Below are 23,530 nucleotides of genomic sequence, written 5' to 3' on the forward strand. Positions count from 1 at the left end.
TTGGAATCATTTGGTCCCTTTAGAGAGGGAATCAAGGAAAGGGCTTTTGGACAGAAAGCAGTGATTTTGGGGCATCCATTTACCACCCACTGGTCATTTACTCCTGTGACAGCTTGCCACAGAGGAGTGTCCCAATTACCCTCATGAGGTCTCAAAAGCTGTTTTAGGAGGCTGTTTCTTCTTTCTACAATTCCATTAGCCTGTGGGTAATATGGGATGTGAAAAGTCCATTTAATCCCTTCACTTTGTGCCCAATCTTGTACTATTGTAGCAGTGAAATGGGAACCGTTGTCAAACTGTATTTCTTGTGGCTTTGGTAAAGTTTCAAACCATTCATGCAATGCTTTCACAGTATTTTCACCTGTAGCCTTTTAAAAAACTTCTACGTGGACTAATCCTGATGTAATTTCCACCCCCACCAGTACGAAATGCTTGCCCCCTGATTTCCTAACGTAATCTACCTGTCAGGCATCCCGCAGACCTTTACATTCCCTTAAATGCAGGGGGTTATCTTCTAAAGGGTGCCTTTCTAGCCATCTCCAACATTGTTCGCAGTCTGATATGCAGGTTTTGCACATTTCCCTGGTGACAGGCCAGCCTCGGGCCAGAACTTCACGGTACAAGTCTTTAGCTCCGGTGTGTTTGCCCTTTACGTGTATCCATTCTAACAAACGTTCCCAGTCTTCTGAAATTTGATCCTTTTGTACAGGGGCCAGTCTTGCTAATTCATCAGCTTGGTTATTCCATTCACCTGCAGATACCCCATCTACCACCCAGCCCACAGCAAAGTTTCCTTTCCTAGCAATACTTAAGTTTTTTTTGCCACTTTTCTTTTTGCCATACTGGAATCCTATTAACTTCCCATCCGTTCTGTTCCCAGAAGGGAAGCCACTCAGTACAGCCCTTAAACACAGCATAAGAGTCAGTATAAATGTGTACAGGGGTAGTAGTTTGTGCTTCATGTTGGAAAACACTCCATACTGCAATTAATTCACCTACTTGTGCACTACCTTCTCCCTCTGTTATAATCTGTTCTTCGGAAGAGGTATGGAGCACGACCGCCCTGTATTTCCACACTTTTCTTTCTCTTTTAGCAGAAGTGTCAGTAAACCAAGCACTAACTGACTGATCATGTGAAAAGGGAGGTGCGACTTGAATCACTGAGGCAGGTTTGTCTTGGTCCTTGTCCAAGCTGTCCATTTCTTGTATAGCTAGATTTTTTAAAGCTTCTACTGAGAAAATGTTACAATAATGTTCAATCTGAGCATACCACTTTCATACTGAGGCCTTTCGGGCTACCCCATCAGGAGGAAAAGCCCCAGAAGTGACTGTTTTAATGACTTTAAATGGGCCTCTTAACATGACTGGCTGCTGTCGTGCAATCTTCTCTACTTGTACCAGAGCCAGACTAACAACAAACAAACCTTTCTCCCAAGCTGTGTATCTCTTTTTGGCATCACTAAAACTCTGGGAGAAAAATCCCGCAGGTCGGGTTGGACCCTCAGGGCCTCTCTGCCTGATGTGAACTGACAAGCCTGATAAATCAAACCCCCATTCAACCTGAAAAATGTCTGTAGGGTGAATAGGACCAAGGGCTTGGTGAGCTGTTGCTTCAAAAATTAGTAATCGCATAGCTTCTTCCTGAGAAGCTGTCCATTCCCATTTTACCCCATTTCTTAACAGATCGTAAAGAGGTCTAGCAATGATAGAAAAGTCTGGGATGTGTTTCCTCCAAAAAAAAAACAACCTTAAAGCATGCTGCAAGTCCTTTTTTGATTCAGGCATTTTGATCTGATCTAAGGAAGCAAGAGTATCCAGCAGGATGCAGGTCATCCCCCACTTCCACCAGATTCCTAGGAATTTTACTTCTTGTGAGGGCTTTTGGACCTTTTTGGGGGAATTTGCAAACCCAGTTTTTCTAAATGTGTAATTATTTCTTGTTGGGTTGCCTCTACTTCTGTTACTTCATTTCCACCCACAAGAATATCATCAATGTACTGATAAACAGCTATGCCTTTGGGTTTGGGTACTTCTTCTAGCTCTTGAGCTAAAGCGTGATGAGCTAGTGTGGGAGAATGTTTGTACCCTTGGGGAAGTCGGGTGAAAGTGTATTGTTGTCCCTCCCAGGTGAAAGCAAAATGATCTCTGTCTTCTGGCTGCAATGGTATCATGAAAAACATGTCCTTGACATCTACTGTTGCCATGATTGGATGAGCCTTTTCCTGTATCATGGTTATTAGTTCAGCCAGACTGGGGACTGCAGCAGTTAGAGGATCAGTGTTGGCATTTAATGGCTGAAAATGCATTGTCGGTCGCCATGCCCCATTGGGCTTTCTAACTGGCCACACTGGAGAGTTAAAAGGAGAATGTGGGTTAATTATGACTCCTTGTTCTCTCATTTCTTGTATGACTGGTTTTATGCCTTCTTTGGCACCAAGGAGCAATGGGTATTGTTTTACATTTGTAACCTGACTATGTGGGAGTGCCCGTACAACTTGCAATAACCTTAGATGTAACAATGGCGGCATTCCAAAAGTCCACAACAATCCTTCTGAATCTTCCCACTGTCTGCCTTTGAGGATATCCATGCCTAGCAAACTATTGGGAATGTCACCAATCACCATCTTAATAGTGACTGTGTTCTCATTTCCTGGCAACAATTTTACCCAAGCAACTTTCAAAACTTCTGCTGACACTAAAGCATTAAGGACACAAAAACGTCACTTCGAGGGAAAAACTCCACACCTGTCAGCATCAACTCCACTTAGAGCAGAAATTTGTGCACCGGTGTCGATTAAAAAAGTTACAGGTGCACGCTTAGGGCCCACTAAAGCTGTGATTAACAAATCTCCCCGCTTGGTATGTGTGAGCTGTTGGATATAAATCCATCCCCCCTTACCCCACCCACTACTAAGGAATGGAGGTTCTAGTTTTCCTGATTCTTGGAGAGACTTTCATCCTCGATGGGGGAGGGAGCTGAAGGCACAACAGATAGGATTTCTTTTACATTTTGTGAAGGCTCTTTTGGATTTCACCACCTTGATACTAGTTTACTGAGTTTATCAAGGGGTAAGCCTTCGATGATGTCTCTAGGAACTCCCTTTTTAATTCCCAAAACCCACCATTGTTGTCAGGCTTTAGGCTGTTCTCCCTTTGCTATTTTATTGCATGAATGTTCTTTTCTTGTAATACTGGTAACAGCAGCAGCATTGGTGGAGAGGGGTAGCTTTTTGATTTCAATATTACAGATTCCTCTTGACCTCTCTTTTAGGATTTTTACTAGGCCATATTTCCTATTGTAATCTATCAATTCTTGTGCTATTTCCCCCCATGTCCACACCTTCTGAGTATTTGGTTGTTGGGGGGAAGCTGGGGAAGGCATGAAAGAGGCATCCATGCTAGTATTAGTTCCATCCCTCTGGCTCCTGCTTCTGTTACCCTGGTTCCTAATCGCATTTTCCAATCTCTCTACTGGGCTCATTAGTGTGACTGTCCTTTGAAGATTAATTCCAGTAGATTTTAGTGACTCTGGAAGTCCCCTTATTGAGGGGGTCATCATGTCTGGATTTACTGGCAACATCATTGGGGATTCTCATTCAGGGGTTAATTTCCTTTCATGTATCATTTGCAAACAGGCTGCTTTGTGTACACTTTCTAACAACTGATCAAGTGTGCCAGTAATTGCTAAGGGTTCTCCTCTATCTGAGGGGTTTAGCCCTCCAGCCCAGTAAGCAGCTCGATGGGTTAGAGACCATGGGGCATGTCTGTCACCGGTTGTTAAGAAGACTCCATGCCCCCAGTATCCATTTGCTTCTTGTTCACTTAACTGAATTTGGTCTTCCCCAGTCAGGGATATACGCCACACGTACTCTGTTTCAGAGTCTTTAGGGAGGTGACCCTATTCCTTTTTAAGTTTGGCCAGCTCCGTGGCAGTGTAAGGTGTTTGCTTAGTTGTAATGTGAGGGTCAGTATCCTCCCCATTTGCATAAAAGTATTGTGTTTTAACTAAGAGTCTCACATGTGAGAATTCATCATAACATTTTCCCGAGTCCTCAAATTCTTTCTGAGGGTAGATTTGATTTATGTGTTGGATATTTTTCTCCTCTAACTCCTGCTCCCTCAGCACCCCTGTGTTTTCCTTCAGAGTGGCTTTCTATGAGCAGTTTTCTTCCCTCTCCATTTCTAATTGTTGAAAACAGTTTTCTGATTGCTGTTTGAAGTTGGAGGTTGTTTTTTGCAAAACTTGCACCAGATATTCAAGGGATTCTATTATTTTACTTTCATTACTGCATCACATACTAGGCTTGCTCCTAGAACAGGGCAGACAACTGTCTTATCTCTATTTGATCTAAACTTAGACTTAGTCTGCAAAGAAACCACTTGGTCCACTACACTCTGTAAATTAGCCCAATTGTCACGAGCGCAGTCTTCTCCAGGTACGGAGGGTCGAGCTCCATACTTTGCTAAAAGCGTGTAGAACGAGTCCCGGTCTTTCGCAAACCATAAATCCTGATTGTCAGCTTTTCCAGTCATTCTTACTACGAAGGGGCAGTACACACTCTAGGAAGGCACAACTTAGTTACGAATACCACAGCAACAACTGTGTCACCCTTCTCTTTCCCAAGTGGTTGAAGAGGCCTAGAAATCTGCTATGGAAGGACCAAACTACACAGACACACAGGATTGTCCCTTCACTCTCCCTAGCAGACAATACTCATCACCATGAGAACAACACTCCTTTTGCACTTTAAGGATCTTTTGTGTTAGATTCCAGGAAACAGAACCCTCAACTCGAGTTTGGGGTGCTCTACGCCAAGGTGTGTATGGTGTGCGGGAAATCTGAATCGCCTCTCTCGCGTTCTGGACACTTCTCACTGATAAATCAATGTAAGGCCAGGTGTGGCTGAAGCGAAACGTCCTTCCCCTGGTGCAGACCACACACTACATACATCCCTCTGTTCTCCCAGAATCCCATCCTCGTCGTCAATTAAATATCACAGTCCATTCAGCGATGGACTCGTGATGGTTCTTTTTCCTTGATCTCAGAGCCCAAAACTAAGGCGACCAAAATGCCAAGGGGGTATAATTCAATCAAGCAGTGTTACTTTATTAATTTGCCCGTAAAGCAGCATGTGATAATGAGAGAGAGTAAGAAAAAGAAAGGGGAAAGAAATGGTGAAAAGTAAAGGTAAAGATGAGAAATGAGGTTGCGTTTATCACCAGTCCAGTTCCAAACACATTCCTCTGGTCTCCGGGTCCTGTGGAGTCCTGCCGGTCCTCCATTGTGGTTCAAGATCCTCTGGTGGGAAGATCTTCAGCGGTGTCCATTCTGGTCTCACCTTTTATGCTTCTTCACCCCACCTTGCTCCCATTGTTTTAGGACAGTCTCCACCTTGATTTCGCAACCCAGGCTGGTACTGCACAGGCTCAAAAGATTCACACTTTCTTTTGCCATTCAGGGGTCTTTCCCTGGTCCATGAGGTGACCTCAGGACCCTTGGTGAGCTGCTGGCCATGCTCCTTTTCGTTGGCCATTGTTTGGGGGAGCAGGTGAGGGACATGTGTAGCTGAGACTGCAGGTGAGAACACATCCTCTGGATGGCAGCTATTGTCCCTGGGTAGAAGAGACCCTCATAACAATAACTTTTAGGAGGCAGGGCCTAGTTTGGCTGAAGCAGCAGGCAAAGTCCATACAGCAGCCATTGTAAGTAGCAGCCCGCCCTGTATCGGAGAAAAAAGTGCAACACAATGCTTCTCCTAGGGCCTCTCTCCAAATCATTGTCCATGTGTTCTTTCTGTCAGAGCCTCAGTTCTCTCAGTTCTTGATAGTGATGTTCAGGCAAATACCACTCCATCTTCCGACTGACTCTCACAGTGCTGGTCCTGCTCTCTCCTCCCTGGTGCGACCCGAGTGCACGACTGCCCTGCCTGCTCCTGCCTTGGGGCTTGGGGAGTTCGAGGTGAAAAGGAAAGACAGGCTCATGTGGTTATGGGATCTCTCTAAGTGTCCTGGAACTGCTTTGCTAACCACTTCTGTAACGTTTCCTGAGCTATTAACCTGATATATGCACAGAGATGCAAATGAGGCCACGAACTGACTTGCCAGTTAAGGGTTTCTTCCTTATAAAAACACACGCTTCAGTTTTCTCATTATCAACAGATTGAAAGATGGAAGCTGGAACAGCACGAGCCTCTTGTGAAAACAGGTAACAACAGATGGTTCCGTTCAGTTGAAGTTTGTTGTCTTTCTGAGTAGGAAAATGGTACTTTAATCTTTAGTGTGTAGGCAGGGCCTTGCTGATGTTCCCATGTAGGCAGCAAGTATGTGGATGTCAGGCTTTCTGCAGATTTGTGACTGAGTTTTCTTGTTTCATTTAATAAAGGAAATCTTGCTGTGTTCTCCTGAAGTCTCCCATAAGCTCATGGGTCGAGAAAAGGACAGGGAGCTTCAGTTCACTCAAGAGAACCAGTCAACATCACAGGCAAAATGGACTCAAACATGACTTTGTGAAAATTAATGGAATTTATTGCTGAATGAAACTGGTATGTCCACCCCATCTCTGGGCAGATCTCTGTGCACCCTGAACCGATACAGGCAGGTGTATTCCGGGTGGCCCCAGTTGCTCAGCACTTGCAGCCTGATGTAATTCACGACCCCAGGGAGCTCGTTCTGCAAGGACAAGAAGAAATGAGTCACCTTTTCCTCTCTGGCCCGTGAGCACTGACAGAAGTGCCGCAGCGACGGCCTCGATCAGCAGCTTCCTTCCTGCTGCCCTGCGGGGGCTTTTGATGTGTTGTGGTCAAGACATTCTTATCCTGCTCTCCTTCATTGGGCCATGAGAACAGTAAAGGAAGAAGCAGCGACCAGATGCCTCAGCAAATACACTGGAAAGTTCTTCTTGCCTACTTTGGGGCAGAGGCTTCCACAGACAGAAGACCCAGTGGTGGTATTAGTATAATATCTCATCACCTTCTCTAGAAAGCCACAGAAACAGAATGGCTTCCCTGTCACTACTCGCCACCAGCAACAAGAGAATCCTCAGGAAGCCCAGTATTTCTGGTCTCTAACTGGCAGACCAGCAGTCCCGCATCCTACAGGATGTGGCCGCTTGTGTGCACTTGGGATCCAGACAGTCAAGCTGATTCCAGCTTCAATTGTGGTGCTTCTAAACACTGACATTTAAACCCAAAACAAAAGAGAAGAAGACCGGCAGTCCAGACACATGGCATTAGGAAGTTAAAGCAGAAGAAAGGCCAGTTTGGCACACACTCAGGGACAGGGCTGCCTGTGCCCTTTGGCAGGGAAGCCTCTCCCCATCCAACTGCATTTCTACTCCTCTTCTGCAGTTCTCCTCCCTCTGTGTCCCCATACCTTCAGCTGGAAGGTCTGACTGGGATTCAGCGCTGCCAGGAAAGTGAACTGTCCCAGGAACGTTCCCTGCTCCTCGTGTTCTTCCTTGAAGCCCTACAGAAAGATGGGGTGGAGAAAACAGAGCGTCTGGTGCACCATGGGAGACTGAACTTCAGCCAGTGAAGTACGGGGTTATTTCAGCTACGGAGTCCAAGGACCATGAGCACAAGGACAAGACGAGAAGCTGCAGGTGGGCAGCACGTCACAGTTGCCTACTGGGTGAGTCCAGGCTGCCAGTCAGAAAAGGAGCAGACCCTCCCAGTGAGGAATAAACTGAGGATCACAAATGCCCACTAGGGTTGGAAGCCAAGAAGCTTTAGGACCATGCACTGTTCAGCTCCTTTCCCCTGTGGCTCCTGGAGTAGCATCTTACTGCAGAAGCTTCCTTCTGAGTGGTATATTGAATAGAAGAGGAATACAATGGGAAGGGATTGACTCCAAGGAGCCTGTTTCTTCTGAGAGACAGGAGGAAGCTCCAGACCACCAGACTCTTTGACCCATCTTCACCCCCTGCTGTGCAACCCCTACCCCTTACTCCAGAGAAATCACTTACGTAGACAGCAAAGTCCTTGGGAGCTCCGGAGATGCTTTCTCCATGGAACGCTGTCCCTGAGACATGGTCCATGGTGACGGCTCTGGGAACAACCGGCATGGACAGCTTGATGAACACGTGTCCCTGACTCCCTGGGAAGGGCCAGCAGTTTCCAGGGTGATTTTTTGGCTGAAAGGAGAAGAAACTACCTTCACATGGAGAAGGTTGCCCTGCTCTCATTCGTGCCATGAACGTCAGAGGATTAAGAACTCATTTGACCAATCAGTTCTGCTCTGAGCAGCAGCCAATGCCTTCAGTCAGACCCTGTGGGTACCAAACAGAGAAGCAGCTGTGAGAATTCACGTATCACAAGACCCTTCAGCAGAGAAGCCCTTTGATGGTTGGGAGCTGAGTGTGTTAATTGTAGAAGCTCAGTGGCCTCTCCCCATCCAGAGCCCTCACCAAGAACAAGCCAGGGTCGGTGTGGCTGAAAGGGCCCTGCCCAGAGCAGGGGGCAGCTCCGGCCCCCTGGATGATCCGTTCCTGCCAGGGGAAGCACTCGTTCCCTCTCATCCACCCCCAGCTCCTTCCACTGGCACCAGCCGGCTCTTCAGACTGCGCAGGCAGCTCAGCAGCAGGGCCAGGACGGCTTCAGAGCCCAACGTGGGGCTCTCCAGCAGTGCAGGCTCTCAGCACCTGCTGATGCTCACTGAGAGCACATCCCAGAGCTCTGCAGGCTCCTCTGCCATTCTTCTGCCGTGCCATGCTGACAGTTTGCACAGCGGCTGGGCAGACACAGACTGCAGGAGCAGCCTGGCCTGGCAGAAGCTCCCGTGGAGAACCTGGGGCACTCTGGGAGAGGAAACACTCAGCAGGGAGACACAGGAGGAGAGCAGGTCCATGCGAGAAGGAGGCAGGAGAAGAAGCTTCGAGGAGCAAAGACAAAGATAAAAGCAGCTCTGACCAATGGGTAGTGGTTTGTTTTGCACAGCCTTTGTTTTTCTGTCTCTTGGTGTTCCTACCTCAAGAATAAGCTCAGGGGACCTCATGTAATTTGTCACCGGCAGGAAATCCTAGGAAGACCATTGCTTTTGGATTGAATGACCATAGCCCCTGGAAATTAAAACATGAGCACGGTCATCATATGGTGCCAGGAGGAATATTGTACTGTTGACTTGAAAAAGTCTTCTCAGTAGTCATCCATGTCCTACAGTGGAGCCCAGAGGCCGGGGGTCCCAGGGGAGCAGCTGGACAGCCGGAGTGCCGCTCTGCTTCGGGACAGCCTGTGGGCAGGGGAGTCCTGCCGGAGTGGGGCTCAGAGCAGCTGGGGGATGAAGCTGTGTCCCCAGGGGCACGGCCTCCCTGCCCTCTCCCCCGCCTGCCTTGCAGCTCTCCCTGGCTTTTCGGGGTGCGAGGGGTTCCCTTCACTGCACCCCTGGCCCAAGCATCCCCATCCTGGGGGCCCCGGTCAGCATCCTCTGGACAGTGTGGGGCAGTGTGAGAGTGGGGGAATCGGTTTATTACTCCCCTCTGAGTCAGGATAGCTGATGGGTGAAGCTGCCAGCTTGGCTTGCACAAGCCAGGCAAGACCTTTTCCAGCAATCTATCATCGTTACATCCAGGCTTTCCTGTCATAGAATCATCAAATCGCAGAATAGTTTGAGTTGGACATGGCCTTCAAAGTTCATCTAGTCCAACCCCTGCCATGAGCAGGGACATCTTCATCCAGCTCAGGTTTCTCAGAGCCCCATCCAGCCTGGCCTGGGATGTCTCCAGCCGTGGGGCATCCAACACCTCTCCTGGAAAACTTTCCCAGGATTTTACCTCCCTTACTGTAAAAAATTCCTTCCTCAGGTCTCACCTGGATCTCTCCTCTTTTAGTTTAAAACCATCACCCCTTGTTCTATCGCAACAGGCCTTGCTGAAAAGTCTGTCCCCAACTTTCTTATTGGCCCCTTTTAAGTCCAGAAAGGCCACAATAAGGTCTCCCCAGAGTTTCTCTTCTCCATGCTGAATACCCTCAACTCTCTCAGCTGTTCTTCTCAGCAGAGCTGTTCCAGCCTCGGGTCATTTCTGTGGCTCCTCTGGCCCCTCTCCAGATGGTCCATGTGTGTCCTGTGCTGAGGACCCAGAGTTGGATGCAGCACTGCAGGGGGGTCCCATCAGAGCAGGGCAGAAGAGGCAGAATCAGCTCCCTCCAATTGCTGGCCACACTCCTTTGGATGCAGCCCCAGATACAGTTGGCCTTGTGTATTGTGTTCAGTTCTGGGCCCCTCAGCTCAGGAAAGAGATTGAAGTGCTGGAGCGGGTCCAGAGAAGAACAACAAGGCTGGTGAAGGGACTTGAACACAGGCCCTATGGGGAGAGGCTGCGGGAGCTGGGCTTGTTTAGTCTGGAGAAGAGGAGGCTCAGAGCTGAGCTCAGCACTCTCTAGAACTACCTCAAGGGCAGTTCTGGCCAGGTGGGGATTGGGCTCTTCTCCCAGGCATCAGCAATAGGACAAGGGGGCATGGGCTTAAACTCTGCCAGGGGAAATTGAGGCTGGAGATTAGAAAGCAATTCTGTGCAGAGAGAGTGGTCAGGCATTGGAATGGCTGCCCAGGGAGGTGCTGGACTCATCGGCCCTGGAGGTTTTTAAACTGAGATTGGGCATGGCACTTAGTGCCATGATCTAGTAAATGGACTGGAGTTGGACCAAGGGTTGGACTGGATGATCTCTGAGGTCTTTTCCAACCCAGTCGATTCTGTGATTCTGTGATTCTGGGTTGCAAGGGCACATTGCCGGCTCATGTTACATCCAGACCATAACTACTCTCTTCAAGGATGCAATTGCCCCAAACAGCACAGGAAATAGCTGATACCTCAGCATAGAAATGACATACTCGTTAACAATATGGACAGATTTTGGATGAACTAGCTCAGGCACCCTGTATTGCCTCCCTGCAAATGTCCACGATTATCAGAAAAGAGAGATAACCGGACACAGACTTACTTATTTCTGCAAAACGAGATGAGCAGTGTTTTTACTGGTGGTGTGAGTTAGCACTGGGACTCCATCAGGAGATGCAGTCCGTATTTACTGGTCTCATTCAATAGCTGATAGTCAGAAGTAACCACATGCAATGACCAGCAAATGCCCAGCAGCAGCATTGAACACTTCGGGCTCACCACCTGTACTGAGTCCATGGGACATCAGAATTATGACGGTAAGACACGAATCAGTTCATAAGGCTGGCACCTTCATCTGCGAAGTCATCCTCTGTTACACGCCACAGTAATTCAAGCTACTACACTGTGCTTCCCAATCACAATTCACTTCCAAAACCATCCAGCAGTCCATGTCACTTGTCTGAAAATAACATAGTGCTCTGTTTCAGTCCTCTGTCCATGAGGGTGCGAGGAAAACTGATTGTTATGAGGCATGAGCTGGGAATCCAAGGCTGGTGGTAAAAATCTGGCTTAGGTTTTGAAGCCAATGGGAGGTTTGCCTGACTTCCAGTGAAGCCAAGGTGTCACTAGTTTTGTTCCCATGGTGAAACAGACTCCTACTTTTGCTTAAAAGAAAGCCTGTCTGGTTTTATCCGCATGAAAAAAGACAAATAAAAATACACCAGTAACTGGTTCATGGGAACTGTAAATGGCTCAGAATATTCACTGACATTACATGTTATTTTTATGGATTATGGCTAAGGTTATATCTTTATGGGACATTGACTACAAATAAGAGATCTGTTGTGGATCAGTTGTGAAAAGGTTTAAGGCAATTGACTTGAATATTTGCTTTGAAATTGCTCAAAGAGCAAGCAGTCACCTGGAAGATGTTAATTTTGACTGCTTCTGCTTTGTGTGTTATCTATGAGAGAGCTAAGTTATGCGGTGTTGAATTACTTATCATATTTAAATATGCTGTGACGTTATTTGTATTCTGAAGTTATTTTGAAAAGAGCTGATGAATTGTATCACTGTCCTAATTGACGAATATTGACTTAGGAGAGGTCAAGGCTGCCTCTGAGATAGACATGGATCGGGTGGATGACATTTGACAACCACTTACCATTACAGGTGTGATTGAGGAAGATCCCATCTGCTGGTTTAGTGGTATATAAAAAGCTGTGCTCATGTTTTGTGACAGCAGTGTATTGGAAAAGTAAAATGTCACGAGTTTGCTGGTTTGACAAATAGATGGAAGAGACTTTACCAGGTTGGCCTAAAGTGCAGCTAATCCTGCCTGTGTGCCATCTCCCTCCACATTCTCTGAGCAGGACTGAAAGCACTTCTGGAAGTTTCCACATTTTTTGTGCATTGTATTTGTTTTTTTTCTTGCAGTCACTTCTGCGTGGCTGCGGAATTTTGTTTAGCATGGTTCTTCTCCTCAGGCTTTGACCCGCAGTGAGGTATCCCATTGTTTCACAAAGGGAAAGGGGAGAAAAAGAACAGTGCACGTACTGCTGCTCCTGTGGTGGGAACACTTGGTTCATCCGTTCATCTTGCATAAGTTTATAGGCTTGGAGCCCGAGCAACCACCCCACATCTCTTCTGTGACATGAGGAGATGCATCTTCCTTTGCCCCCTTATAGGAAATCCAGAGATAAAGGCAGAGACCGAGAGACCAGCAGAGGAGGCACAAAAGGGGAGGAAAAGGGGTTGGAGGGAGAAGGGCGGAGCTGAACTCAGTACTGGTGAGGCTGCACCTCGAATCCTGGGGCAGTTTTGGGCCCCAATACAGGAAAGCCCTTGAGGTGCTGGAGTGAGTGGAGAGAAGGGAACAGAGCTGGTGAGGGGCTGGAGCACAATGTGATGGAGACTGAGGGACCTGGGGGTTCAGCTGGAGAACAGGAGCTGAGGGGAGACCTTCTGATCTCTGAACTGCCTGAAAGGAGCTTGGAGCCAGGGGGGTCGGGCTCTGCTCCCCAGGAACAAGCGCCAGGAGCAGAGGAAACGGCCTCAAGTTGTCCAGGGGAGGTTGAGGTTGGATCTGGGGAACAATTTGTTCCCCAAAGGGCTGTGGGGCATTGGAACAGGCTGCCCAGGGCAGTGCTGGAGTCACCAGCCCTGCAGGGTTGGACAGACGGACATGAGGCTCTCAGGGATGTGGTTTGGTGTCTGTGTTTGGTTAATGTTTGAACCCCATCTTGAGGGTCCCTTCCAATCAAAGTGATTCTATGATTCTGTGGTCATTGTGTGGGGCAATACAGCAGAGGAAGTGTTTCAGAAAGGAAGAAGAATAACCCAGATTCTTCTGGAAGCTGGTTTTGCCATAAAGTAAAGGTCAAAGGACCTGCACAGGAGATCTAGATTTTAGAAATAAAATAGCAAGATGGGCATTGTCATAGCCCACTGGATATGATCAATTTGTTATTTACAAATTTGTTGCCACCAACTAATGAAAATAATCACAAGCTTTCTTACGTGTTGCGTGTTTTTGGAGAATGCATCTTCCAGGTTCCAGTCTGGTTATAAGCCCTCTCTATCGAGTGACTCAGGAGAAAAATGGTTTTAAGTGGGGCCCTGAGAATCAAGAAGCTGTTGAGCAAATTAAATGGGAGATAGTTCGTGTCCTTGGGCCAGTCTGGACAGGACAAGATGTGAAAAACGTGCTTTACACCACAGCCAGGGACCAAGGAGCCACCAGGAGCCTCTGTCAGAAAACACCAGGAGAGACTCGAGGTCAGTGTCTGGGGTTCTGGAGTGGGGGGTACAGAGGATCGGAGGCCCACTACACTCCAACTGAAAAAGAGATATTCACGGCATCTGAAGGGCTTCAAGCCACTTCAGAAGTGGTTGGTACTGAAGCACAACTCACCTTGGCACGCCAATTGCCACTGCTGGGCTGGGTGTTCAAAGGGAGGGTCCCCTCTACGTGTCCTACAACTGATGCTGCATGGAGCAGACAGGTTGTCCTGCTAATGCAATGGGCTTGAATGGGAAACCCTGATGGCCCCAGGTTCTTGGAAGTGATCCTGGACTGGCCAGAGGCCTGAAGCGTTGGAGTGTCACCAGAGAAGGAGATGCATGATGAAGAGGCCCTACTATGTAATAAATTACCAGAAAAAGAGAAGCAACTTGCCCTGTTTAGAGATGCGTCCTGTCGTATTGTGAGAAAACATTGGACATGGAAAGCTGCTGTGTGGAGTCCCACAGGACAAGTCACAGAAACTGCCAAAGGACAAGGTGAATCGTCAGTTTGCAGTGGTGAAAGCCATCCAGCTGGCTTTGGACATTGCTGCACAAGTGAAATGGCTGCTGCTTTAACTCTGCACTGACCCATGGATGCATGTGAGGGAGGCTACATGACCCATGCAAATGCCCTGGGAGGGTGGCTACAGGAATGGAAGTACACAGGTAAACCCGTCTGGGACAATGCACACTGGGACGCAGACAGAGACGCATGTACAGTCAGATCTTGTTCAGGAAGGAGCGCAGGGCCAGGCCGAGCGAGAGCTGAGCCAGGCTGAGACCTTCTCTTTATTAGCCCGTGGCAATTTATAGGATTTGTAGATACGGGCCTGGACTAAGATGCGACAGAAGATGCTTTTCCAATAATTGTTATTAAACACACACCACACTCATGTTTGTTTCAGTTACGTTCCCACTCATTCACAGACCAGGCCCAAGGACATTCACACATCCCATGCACTTGGGGACGGTTATCCGGCCTGAGATACCATTCTCACCAATCTGGGCTATAACTTTCTACAATTATGAGAAATGTAGTTCAAAATAATCTGTCCAAGGCCTTTTATACATTACTATATTAGTACTCTGTCTTTGACCGTCCAGATGGTCATGTTAGTATTGATCTTCCTTTATCATCCAGGTGGCTGGAACCGCACATGTTCCTTTCCCATATTTTACTTTCCAACAGGCTGCTGTACTGTGGCAAGATGTTGCTGTTTGTATGGAGAACATGGCTGTAAAAGTACATCACAGAGGTGCTCACACACCCAAGAGTCAGCCCCTGAAGAATCTCAGAACAAACAGCAGGTATGTCCCTGAAGGGCTGCCAACTCTGCAGGGGACAGAAATCGCGTCTTGGGAATCTGAGATCCCTCTTCTGCTCCAGTCAGTGAGCACGGACTGGTGATGGAAACCGCTCAACATGCAGGTCACCCAGGGAGCAGCCCACTCAGACTGCAGTAATAAACCGATTCCCCCACTCTCACACTGCCCCACACTGTCCAGAGGATGCTGACCAGGGCCCCCAGGATGGGGATGCTTGGGCCAGGGGTGCAGTGAAGGGAACCCCCCGCACCCCAAAAAGCCAGGGAGAGCTGCAAGGCAGGCAGGGGAGAGGGCAGGGAGGCTGTGCCCCTGGGGACACAGCTCCATCCCCCAGCTGCTCTGAGCCCCACTCCGGCAGGACTCCCCTGCCCACAGGCTGTCCCGAAGCAGAGCGGCACCCCGGCTGTCCAGCTGCTCCCCTGGGACCCCTCGGCCTCTGGGCTCCAGCCTGTGCCCAGGGCAGCCAGGGAGCCCCAGGCGTGCGGGTGCCCCAGCACCTGCTCCTCCCCGCTGCCCCAGCACTGCCCTTCTCTGTGGGCTCTGCCCGCTGCCAGGGCTGGGGGAGCCCAGGCTGCCAGGCTGCTTTAACTGCCCTGGATCCCCCGACCGGTCACTCTGTGAGGCACCGATCTTGGTGAACGGGCTTCTTGTGCCATGGGCCCTGGGCAAACAGAGCTTATCAGAGCCGCTGTGGGAGCAAACATCCCTCCTCGTGCCAGGGCAGCTCCGTCAACAATTAGTTCTGAGCAGCTGCCTGGGAACAAGTGCCCGCTTCATCACGTCCCTCTGGATGGCCACATCCTGCTCAGGGACAGCGCTGGCCTGGGCCGAGGATGGGGGCATTGAAGGGACACTCGGTGGGGACAAGGGCCTTTGGAGAGCTGTGGCCACGTCCCAGGAAGTGACAGGGCTGGAGCCAGAGCCTTGTTGGGGACAGGGACACTGGGACCCACCATGCGGGATCAGCTCTGCAGAGTGGCAGCCAGGTTGTCTGGAAGGGCACAGTGACCCCAGGCAGGGGCAGGTGAGAGCCAGGGCAGGGGATGTTCCCTCTGCTCTGTTCTCAGCTGTGGCTGGAGACTGGACCAGTTGGGGGCTGGCGGTGCAAGGGAAATGGGGTGGGCAGGAGCTGGGCACTGACACCACCCCAGCGCTTCCCCCAAGCCCAGCCCTCCTCTCCCAGAGCCCAGGATTCACCAGTGCTCCCCATTGTCAGTGCCACCAGTGACTGAGGATCCCAGTCCCCAGCTGTCCACATCGCCCATTGCCCCAGCTGTCCTCCCAGCTCCCAGAGTTCCCGAATCCTGGGGTCCCTGGTGCCCCAAGAAGAGGAGTGACTCCCAGCCCCTAATTTATTTAAGGGGCTGGAAAGGGCTCAGAGATAATTGTGCTTAGAGACCCCAGATTTGAGGCTGGTGTCATCTCTGAGGGGGGTTCCACGGGGAAAGACTGGCCTGGGCGTTGAGGGGCGCTGGGACATGGTGGTGCTGGGAGGTGAGGGGCACTGGGAGGTGGGGGGATCTGGCTTTTGGGGTGGTTGCAGGATGGTTTCGAGTTGGAGCAGTGGGTCATCACCACAGGGTGTCTGGCTGTCAGGGACACACTCCTGTCCCCCCTCGCCACCGTGGATGCCTGGGCCCTTCCCCGTGCAGCTGCCCCATGCAGGAAGCTGCACTGATGCCAGCGAAGGCAGCTGGATCAGTGCTCAAGGCAAGGGTGACTCTGTGCCAAGGCTGGGTTGCCAGGGCGGTGTCTCTGCCAAGCCTGGCTTTGCCCTGGGGGCTGGAAGGGTGGGGAGGGACAAGGAGTCGTCCTGAGAGGGATAAAGGTGCCCTCACCTTCTCCGGCATCACCCAGGACTCCCTCCGCCGCAGAGGAAGATGAAGGTCGCAGTGCTCAGCGTGGCCCTGCTCTTCACCATCCTGCTGTGCACCCCGGTGGATGCGCAGGTGAGACTTCAGTGAGGGCCCCCACCGGTTTCTTGTCTTGGTGCCCCCACACCCCCCTTCTTTGGCTTCCCCATTCCATCCTTTTGGGCCCCTCAGGTATCTCCTCCTCAGGATCTCCTCTGTGTCCTATATAGGGTCCCCAAATGCCCTCGCTTTGATGGATGCCAATGCCTTTCTTTCCATCTTTCCCCTCCGTCCTTTGCCTTTCATCCTGTCCACTGCAGTAGTGTCCCCAGATCCCCTTCCTTGAACACCTCCTCCCAAACACTTTCCTGATCCCCGCGTTTTGTTCCTCTGCTGTCCTCTTCCTCCTGCCCCCACCAACAACCTCACTTGAATTCCCCGTGTCCCCTCCCCTTGAATTCCTTTACCCCTCACTTGCATCCCATGCAGTCCTGTCCCTCCAGCACCCCCAGCCCGGTCCCTTGGGTTCTGCTAGTTCACCACAGTGCCCCCAAACCACTGTCCTCCTTGGAGGCCCCAAATTCCCATGTTATCCTTTTCCCCGACCCGAGCCCTGGTCCCTGCATGAACAGGTATCCCAGGTGAAACTTGGAGGAATGAGGCTGGGGGGAGCAGAAGGGATTTTCAGGCTCAGATGAGGGAGAATCCACGGGCCTGGGTGGGGCTGGTGTCACCTGTGTCCCACCCACAGCCCCATTTCTCTCCAAGCCAGACCAACCCCTTTCTCTTCTTTCATAGGCATATCCAGGAGTGTTGCTGGAAGCAAGTGGAGCTTCTCTCCTGCATGTAAGTAGTGGGGTGGACTTGGAGGGCATCCAGTCTGGGGAACTGGAGGGCACTTTGGTCCTCCCCTCCCCTCCCTTGCTGGGACTGGGACATCCCAGTGACCACTGAGGTCTCATGGTCTCTCTACAGGGGGAACTCAAACTCGGGCGAGTGAAGAGGGCTGCGGTAGGTGTCACAAGTTCTGCTGGGCCCACACCCTCCCTCCCATGGCCACGAAACTCCAGGGCATCCCAGTGTGACCCAGAACATCCCAGTGTGCCCCAGTATGCTCCCATGCACCCCCTGCAGCCCCCCAGAATATCCGCACTCCCCAGTGTTTTCCCAGGGATGCCCCATTGCCCAGGGCTCCCATTGCATTCCCATCCATCCCATCACAACCCACTACACCCCAGTGCACTCCAGGATACCCCAGGACACAGCCCCTTCCCCAGGACCTCCACTGCTTTCTGTGCCCCACCACACAAGCTCACGTACCCCATTTTTCCCTGGAGTCACCTTCCCCAAGGACCCCATTGCTTTCTCCTGCCTCCCAGTGCACTCAAGTGTGCCCCTCACCCAACCTTTCTCCCCAGCTCCCTCTGTCTGTCAGGGTGGATGATGTTTTGCAGCAGAAACGCCAGGTTCCAGATCTTCCAGATGTTGACTTGGAATTGCAGGATACGCTGTTGCGACCTCTTGAACTCGAGGTGAGCAGCATCAGGGCATCTCCAGCCCCACCAAGGGTCCTGGACCCCGGGGCATCCCTGAGCTGTCTGGGTGGGCAGAACATGGATCTAGGAAAAGAAAACAGAGGGAACTGTCCATGACCTGTGTCCCAGGCCACACCGGACAGAGCTGCCCCCATGACTTTTGTTGCACCCACTGGGGCTCTACGGACCCAGAGGGTCACCATGCAGGCCAGGCAGCGGCTCTGGGGCCATACAGACCCCGAGGATCACCCTGAGGGCTGGGCAGGGTTCTGGGAGATGTAGGAGCATCCGGGGCTAATGACACACTGGCCAAAGTGCTCTGGGTGCCACATGGATCTCAGGAGAACCAAGTCTTGCCCTGTGCTGATTGAGGGCTCCAACTCTTGTCTCCTTCCCTGGGTCTCTGCAGAGAGAGACGGTGGGGACAAGCCTCCCCTCATGTCTCAGCTGACACTGAAGGTCTCATTTTGGGCTCTGATTTCAGAACTGAAACTGATGGTGACAGCCATGTCCTGTCCCCCCTCCAGCCGCATGAGGAGATGATCATCCCTGGATGACCCCATCTGATCCCCTGGGAGCCCTGGGCCGTTTCCCTCTCATAATCAGTAAATCCCTTCAGCAAAGCTACGTGTGGATGTGTGTGTCCGTGTCCATGTTCCCACTGCTGTGCCAGCACTCCGATGCCTGGGTCCTCTCTGGCCACACCACGGCCATGAGCGGAGTGGCTGAGGGAGCCCAGATACCCAGAGTGTCACTGTAAAGGACACCTCCTTCCCACCTGCCATGTGCCCCCAGATACGGGCAGATTAGGGGAAGGTGGAGTGTTCCCCCATGAGGCTGGAGGAGGCTGGTTCATGAGGACTGGGTTATGGACCAGTTAAACAATCTGGACATCCATAAATCCATGGGTCCAGATGGGATGCACCTGTGGGTGCTGAGGGAGCTGGCTGAGGTCACTGTTAGGCCACTGTCCATCATCTTTGCTATGTCATGGAAAACAAGAGAGATGCCTGAGGACTGGAGGAAAGCAAATGTTACTCCAGTCTTCAAAAAGGGCAGGAAGGAGGACCCAGGAAACTCTAGACCGATCAGCCTCACCTCCCTCCCTGGGAAACTGATGGAACGACTTATCCTTGGTACCTTCTCAAGGCATATTAAGGAGAAGAGGGTCATTAGGGGCAGTCAACATGGCTTCACCAAGGGGAAGTCGTGCTTGACCAACCTACTTGACTTCTTTGAGAACATAATGAGGTGGATGGATGATGGCAAAGCAGTGGTTGTGGTCTACCTTGACTTGAGTAAAGCATTTGACACAGTCTCCCACAGCATCCTCACAGCTGAACTGAGGGAGTGCGGTCTGAATGAGCGGGTAGTGAGGTGACTGTGAACTGGCTGAAGAAAGGAAGCCAGAGAGTCGTGGTCAATGTGGTAGAGTCCAGCTGAGGCCTGGATCTAGTGCAGTGCCTCAGGGGTCAGTACTGGGGCCAGTACTTCTCAATATATTAATCAATGACTTAGATGAGGAAACAGAGTGACTGTTAGCAAGATTGCTGATGACACCAAGCTGGAAGGAGTGGCTGACACTGGAAGCTGTGCTGCCATCAGAGACCTGGACAGGCTGGAGAGTTGGGCGTGGAGAAATTTAATGAAATATAGCAAGGAAAAGTGTAGAGTCTTGAATCTGGGCAGGAACAACCCCAGGTTCCTGTGTAAGTTGGGGAATGACCTATTAGAGAGCAGCGTAGGGGAAAGGGACCTGGGGATCCTGGGAACAGCAGGATGAGCATGAGCCAGCACTGGGCCCTTGAGGCCAGGAAGCCAATGGGACCTGGGGTGGGTTAGAAGGGGGTGGTCAGTAGGTCAGAGAGATTCTCCTGCCCCTCTGCTCTGCCCTGGGGAGACCACACCTGGAATATTGTGTCCAGTTGTGGCCCCTCAGTTCCAGCAGGACAGGGAACTGCTGGAAAGAGTCCATGGCAGCCATGAAGATGCTGAAGGGAGTGGAGCATCTCCCGTGTGAGGAAAGGCTGAGGGAGCTGGGGCTCTTTAGTTTGGAGAATAGGAGACTAAGGGGTGACCACATTAATGCTTACAGATATCTAAAGGGTGAGTGTCAGGAGGAGGGAGCCAGGCTCTTCTCGGTGACAACCAGTGACAGGACAGGGGGCAATGGGTGCAAACTGGAACACAGGAGGTTCCACTTAAATATGAGAAGAAACTTCTTCCCGGTGAGGGTGGCAGAGCCTGGCCCAGGCTGCCCAGGGGGGTTGTGGAGTCTCCTTCTCTGCAGACATTCCAACCTGCCTGGACACCTTCCTGTGTAACCTCATCTGGGTGTTCCTGCTCCATGGGGGGAATGCACTGGATGAGCTTTCCAGGGCCCTTCTAATCCCTGACATTCTGTGATTCTGTGAGTCAAAGAGCAGATGGTGCCAGCCCTTGGGGTACCTCATGTTTTACAGGCACCACAGGAAACAAATTCTACGCAGGGCTCTTGTAAGAACCATCCCCCGGGGAACATATTTTGGTGTTGGCGCAGGGAGGAGTGTGGACGGGCAGCCCGGACCCCTGGGTCCTCTGCTCTGCTCGGGGAGAGGGGGTTGTTCCCTGGATGATGGGCTCAGCACTCCTGGGCTCACAGGAGATGTCACCACCTCCAGAAGCCATCTGCTGTTCCCAAGGCCACCAGTGCAGCAAGTCAACATTTATTTGATGCAACCAGTCTGTTACAGCCAGTAATCCTGTGTAAAATTGATGCAAAATTACCACTGTGCTTAATTACAATGTGCTATATAATAACCAGGCATTGACAAATTCCTCTGTTTTTCCTGTGGAATCACATTCGTGGCACTTAGATTGTGATGTTGTTGCATTGCAGAGTAAAATAAGAGAACTGGAAAAGGAGGTTAAGATTTTACAGGATGCAAAGGCGATCACGCAAGAAGTAATTACTGTTCAAGCAGAGTGGTGCTATGAGCTGCAAGATAATGTAGACCGGCTGCTAGAATGTATTGCTAAGGAACAAAAGGAAAAATATGCCAAAAGTGAGTTTTTGTGTTCTCAGGTTTGTACTCTTACCACAAACCACTCTTGGAATCCCAAGGAATGGGATGGAAATATTTGGAGTGGATCCTCAGACTCCAGTATTGAATCTAAGAGTCTGAACTTGATCTTGACTTAAATGGCAGGGAGGTGGTGGGAGCACAACCCCCCATACAAATGATGCTGCAGCAGGAACAAGCAGATGAGGCGGGGCGGATCGCACATACTCACTCTCCGAAGGAGTTAACGGCATTTTCATAGATCTCTCAGCAGACGAGCGGGGAAGGAATTCCAGCACAGATTTTGCCAGCTTGAGATAGTGGAGCTGCATCTATCCATTTATTGGCAGATGAACAAGATTTCTTAAGCCCTATAGCCTATGGTGATCAGATACAACAACAATACGCTCAGCTGCAAACTCTCAGAGGTCCAGACAGGCAAGATATTATTGCACCTACGCTATATCAATGTTTATGTGCAGCAGTTTTAACAGCATATGCTGAACCTGTTGAATCTGGCTCACTGGGGTGGTCCCATATGATTGGAAATTGGCCAATGTTAGCCCAGTCCACAAAAAGGGCTGCAAAGATGACCCTGGCAACTCCAGGCCTGTCAGCCTGACCTCGGTGCCTGGCAGGGTTATGGAGCAGATCATCCTGAGTGGAATCACACAGCACCTTCAGGATGGACAAGGGATCAGACCCAGCCAGCATGGTTTTGGGACGGGCAGGTCCTGTCTGACCAACCTGATCTCCTTTTATGGTCAGGTGACTCACCTGGTGGATGAGGGGAAAGCCGTGGATGTGGTCTATCTGGACTTCAGCAAGGCCTTTGACACTGTCTCCCATAATATACTCGCCGTCCCTGGAGGTTTTTAAACTGAGATTGGACATGGCACTTAGTGCCATGATCTAGTAAACAGACTAGAGTTGGACCAAGGGTTGGACTCGATGATCTCTGAAGTCTTTTCCAACCCAGTTGATTCTGTGATTCTGTGACTCTGTCAGTCTTGTTTGATACCTGCCCGTCCCAGGCAAACACCTCAGGTACACGGGGCCTCTTGAGGTTTGCACTGGGTGCTTATAGTGAGACCATGGAGCTCAGCCTGAAACCCTGAGAACTCCCCTCAAAACTTGAAAACCAAACTAAACCAACAACAAAAAGAACAAAAAAAAAAAAAACACATGATTTTTTTCATCAGATTCAATAATTCAATATCTCCAATAAAATGTCTGTGGAATTTCTATCCTTCCAAAATATGAATTTTCAGAATGCGTATGGACTGTGGGAGGTGAAACGTTGGCCTTTCCCTGTGCTTGCAGTGCCAGAACTCTGTCTATCACTACGTGTATTCAATCCCCTGGACATCCAGGAGTTTCCACCTGCCCTTACCCATCTCACCGTGTCTGAACTCATCTCTTCAGAAGCCTGTCTGCACATTTGCACTTTCCATCGCTCCCCAGATGTTCTTCCCCTCTCACTCTTGGCTCATTCAGAGCCTCTCAGGTCTCACTCTGCTTTGAGATTCAGGCAGGTAAAGTCTTTCAGCAGTTGCTCTCGTACTCCCTATAGGCAACTCTTCAATTATGGCAATGGACCTCGCTGGAAACTACTTAATTTAACAACAGAACTGAGAAACATCATTAAGTTCTATTGTGTTGTTTTTGTTTTTGTTTTTCCCTTTTTGTTTCCTCTTATTAAAAATTCCCCGGTGCCTGTTTACATCCAGTTCTCTAAGGAAACGTGAAGCAATTCCTGCAAAGAAGCTGTAACAATCAGTGCGAACTTCAGTGCAGAATCTGATGGAAAGAAATGTGCTGGAAATCCCAGGGGCCAATGAGCAGAACAGGGAGTTTGGGGAGCTGGTTATAGATTTCCTGCTAACAATCTGAGCAGAGAAACATTCTTCACAGAACTGCTCTGTTTATTTGACACCTTTTAGGTCTCCTCCTCTGCCTGTATTTTTATTTTCTTGTTCCTCCACCTCTTCCTTCTTCCAAAACGTTTCCAAGGGAAAGATTCCTGGAATCACAGAGCAACTCAGGTTTGAAGATCATCTTGTCTCACTGTCCTGCTCAGGGCAGGGTGACCCAGGTGAGGTTGTCCAAGGCCTCTGCCCAGCTTTGCACCATCCACTAAGGAGCTGAAGGTTCACT

At 50.2% G+C, this 23,530-nt stretch overlaps 1 protein-coding gene across 1 annotated transcript in view; it reads right to left on the minus strand.

The window, feature by feature from the left end:
- Positions 1-6,513: 6,513 nt before the first annotated feature.
- Positions 6,514-23,530, minus strand: part of LOC308052610 (scavenger receptor cysteine-rich domain-containing protein SCART1-like) — a gene marked incomplete at both ends in the record, with an annotated part of 28,719 nt that continues 11,702 nt past the window's right edge. The window contains 3 exons of the mRNA XM_080364670.1: positions 6,514-6,669; positions 7,372-7,464; positions 7,964-8,094. Of these exons, the coding sequence (XP_080220796.1) occupies positions 6,514-6,669; positions 7,372-7,464; positions 7,964-8,094 (380 nt within the window). The remainder of the gene's footprint in view (positions 6,670-7,371; positions 7,465-7,963; positions 8,095-23,530) is intronic.

Source organism: Nesoenas mayeri (genome assembly GCF_963082525.1).
Source record: "Nesoenas mayeri genome assembly, contig: SCAFFOLD_41, whole genome shotgun sequence".
NCBI lineage: Eukaryota > Metazoa > Chordata > Aves > Columbiformes > Columbidae > Nesoenas > Nesoenas mayeri.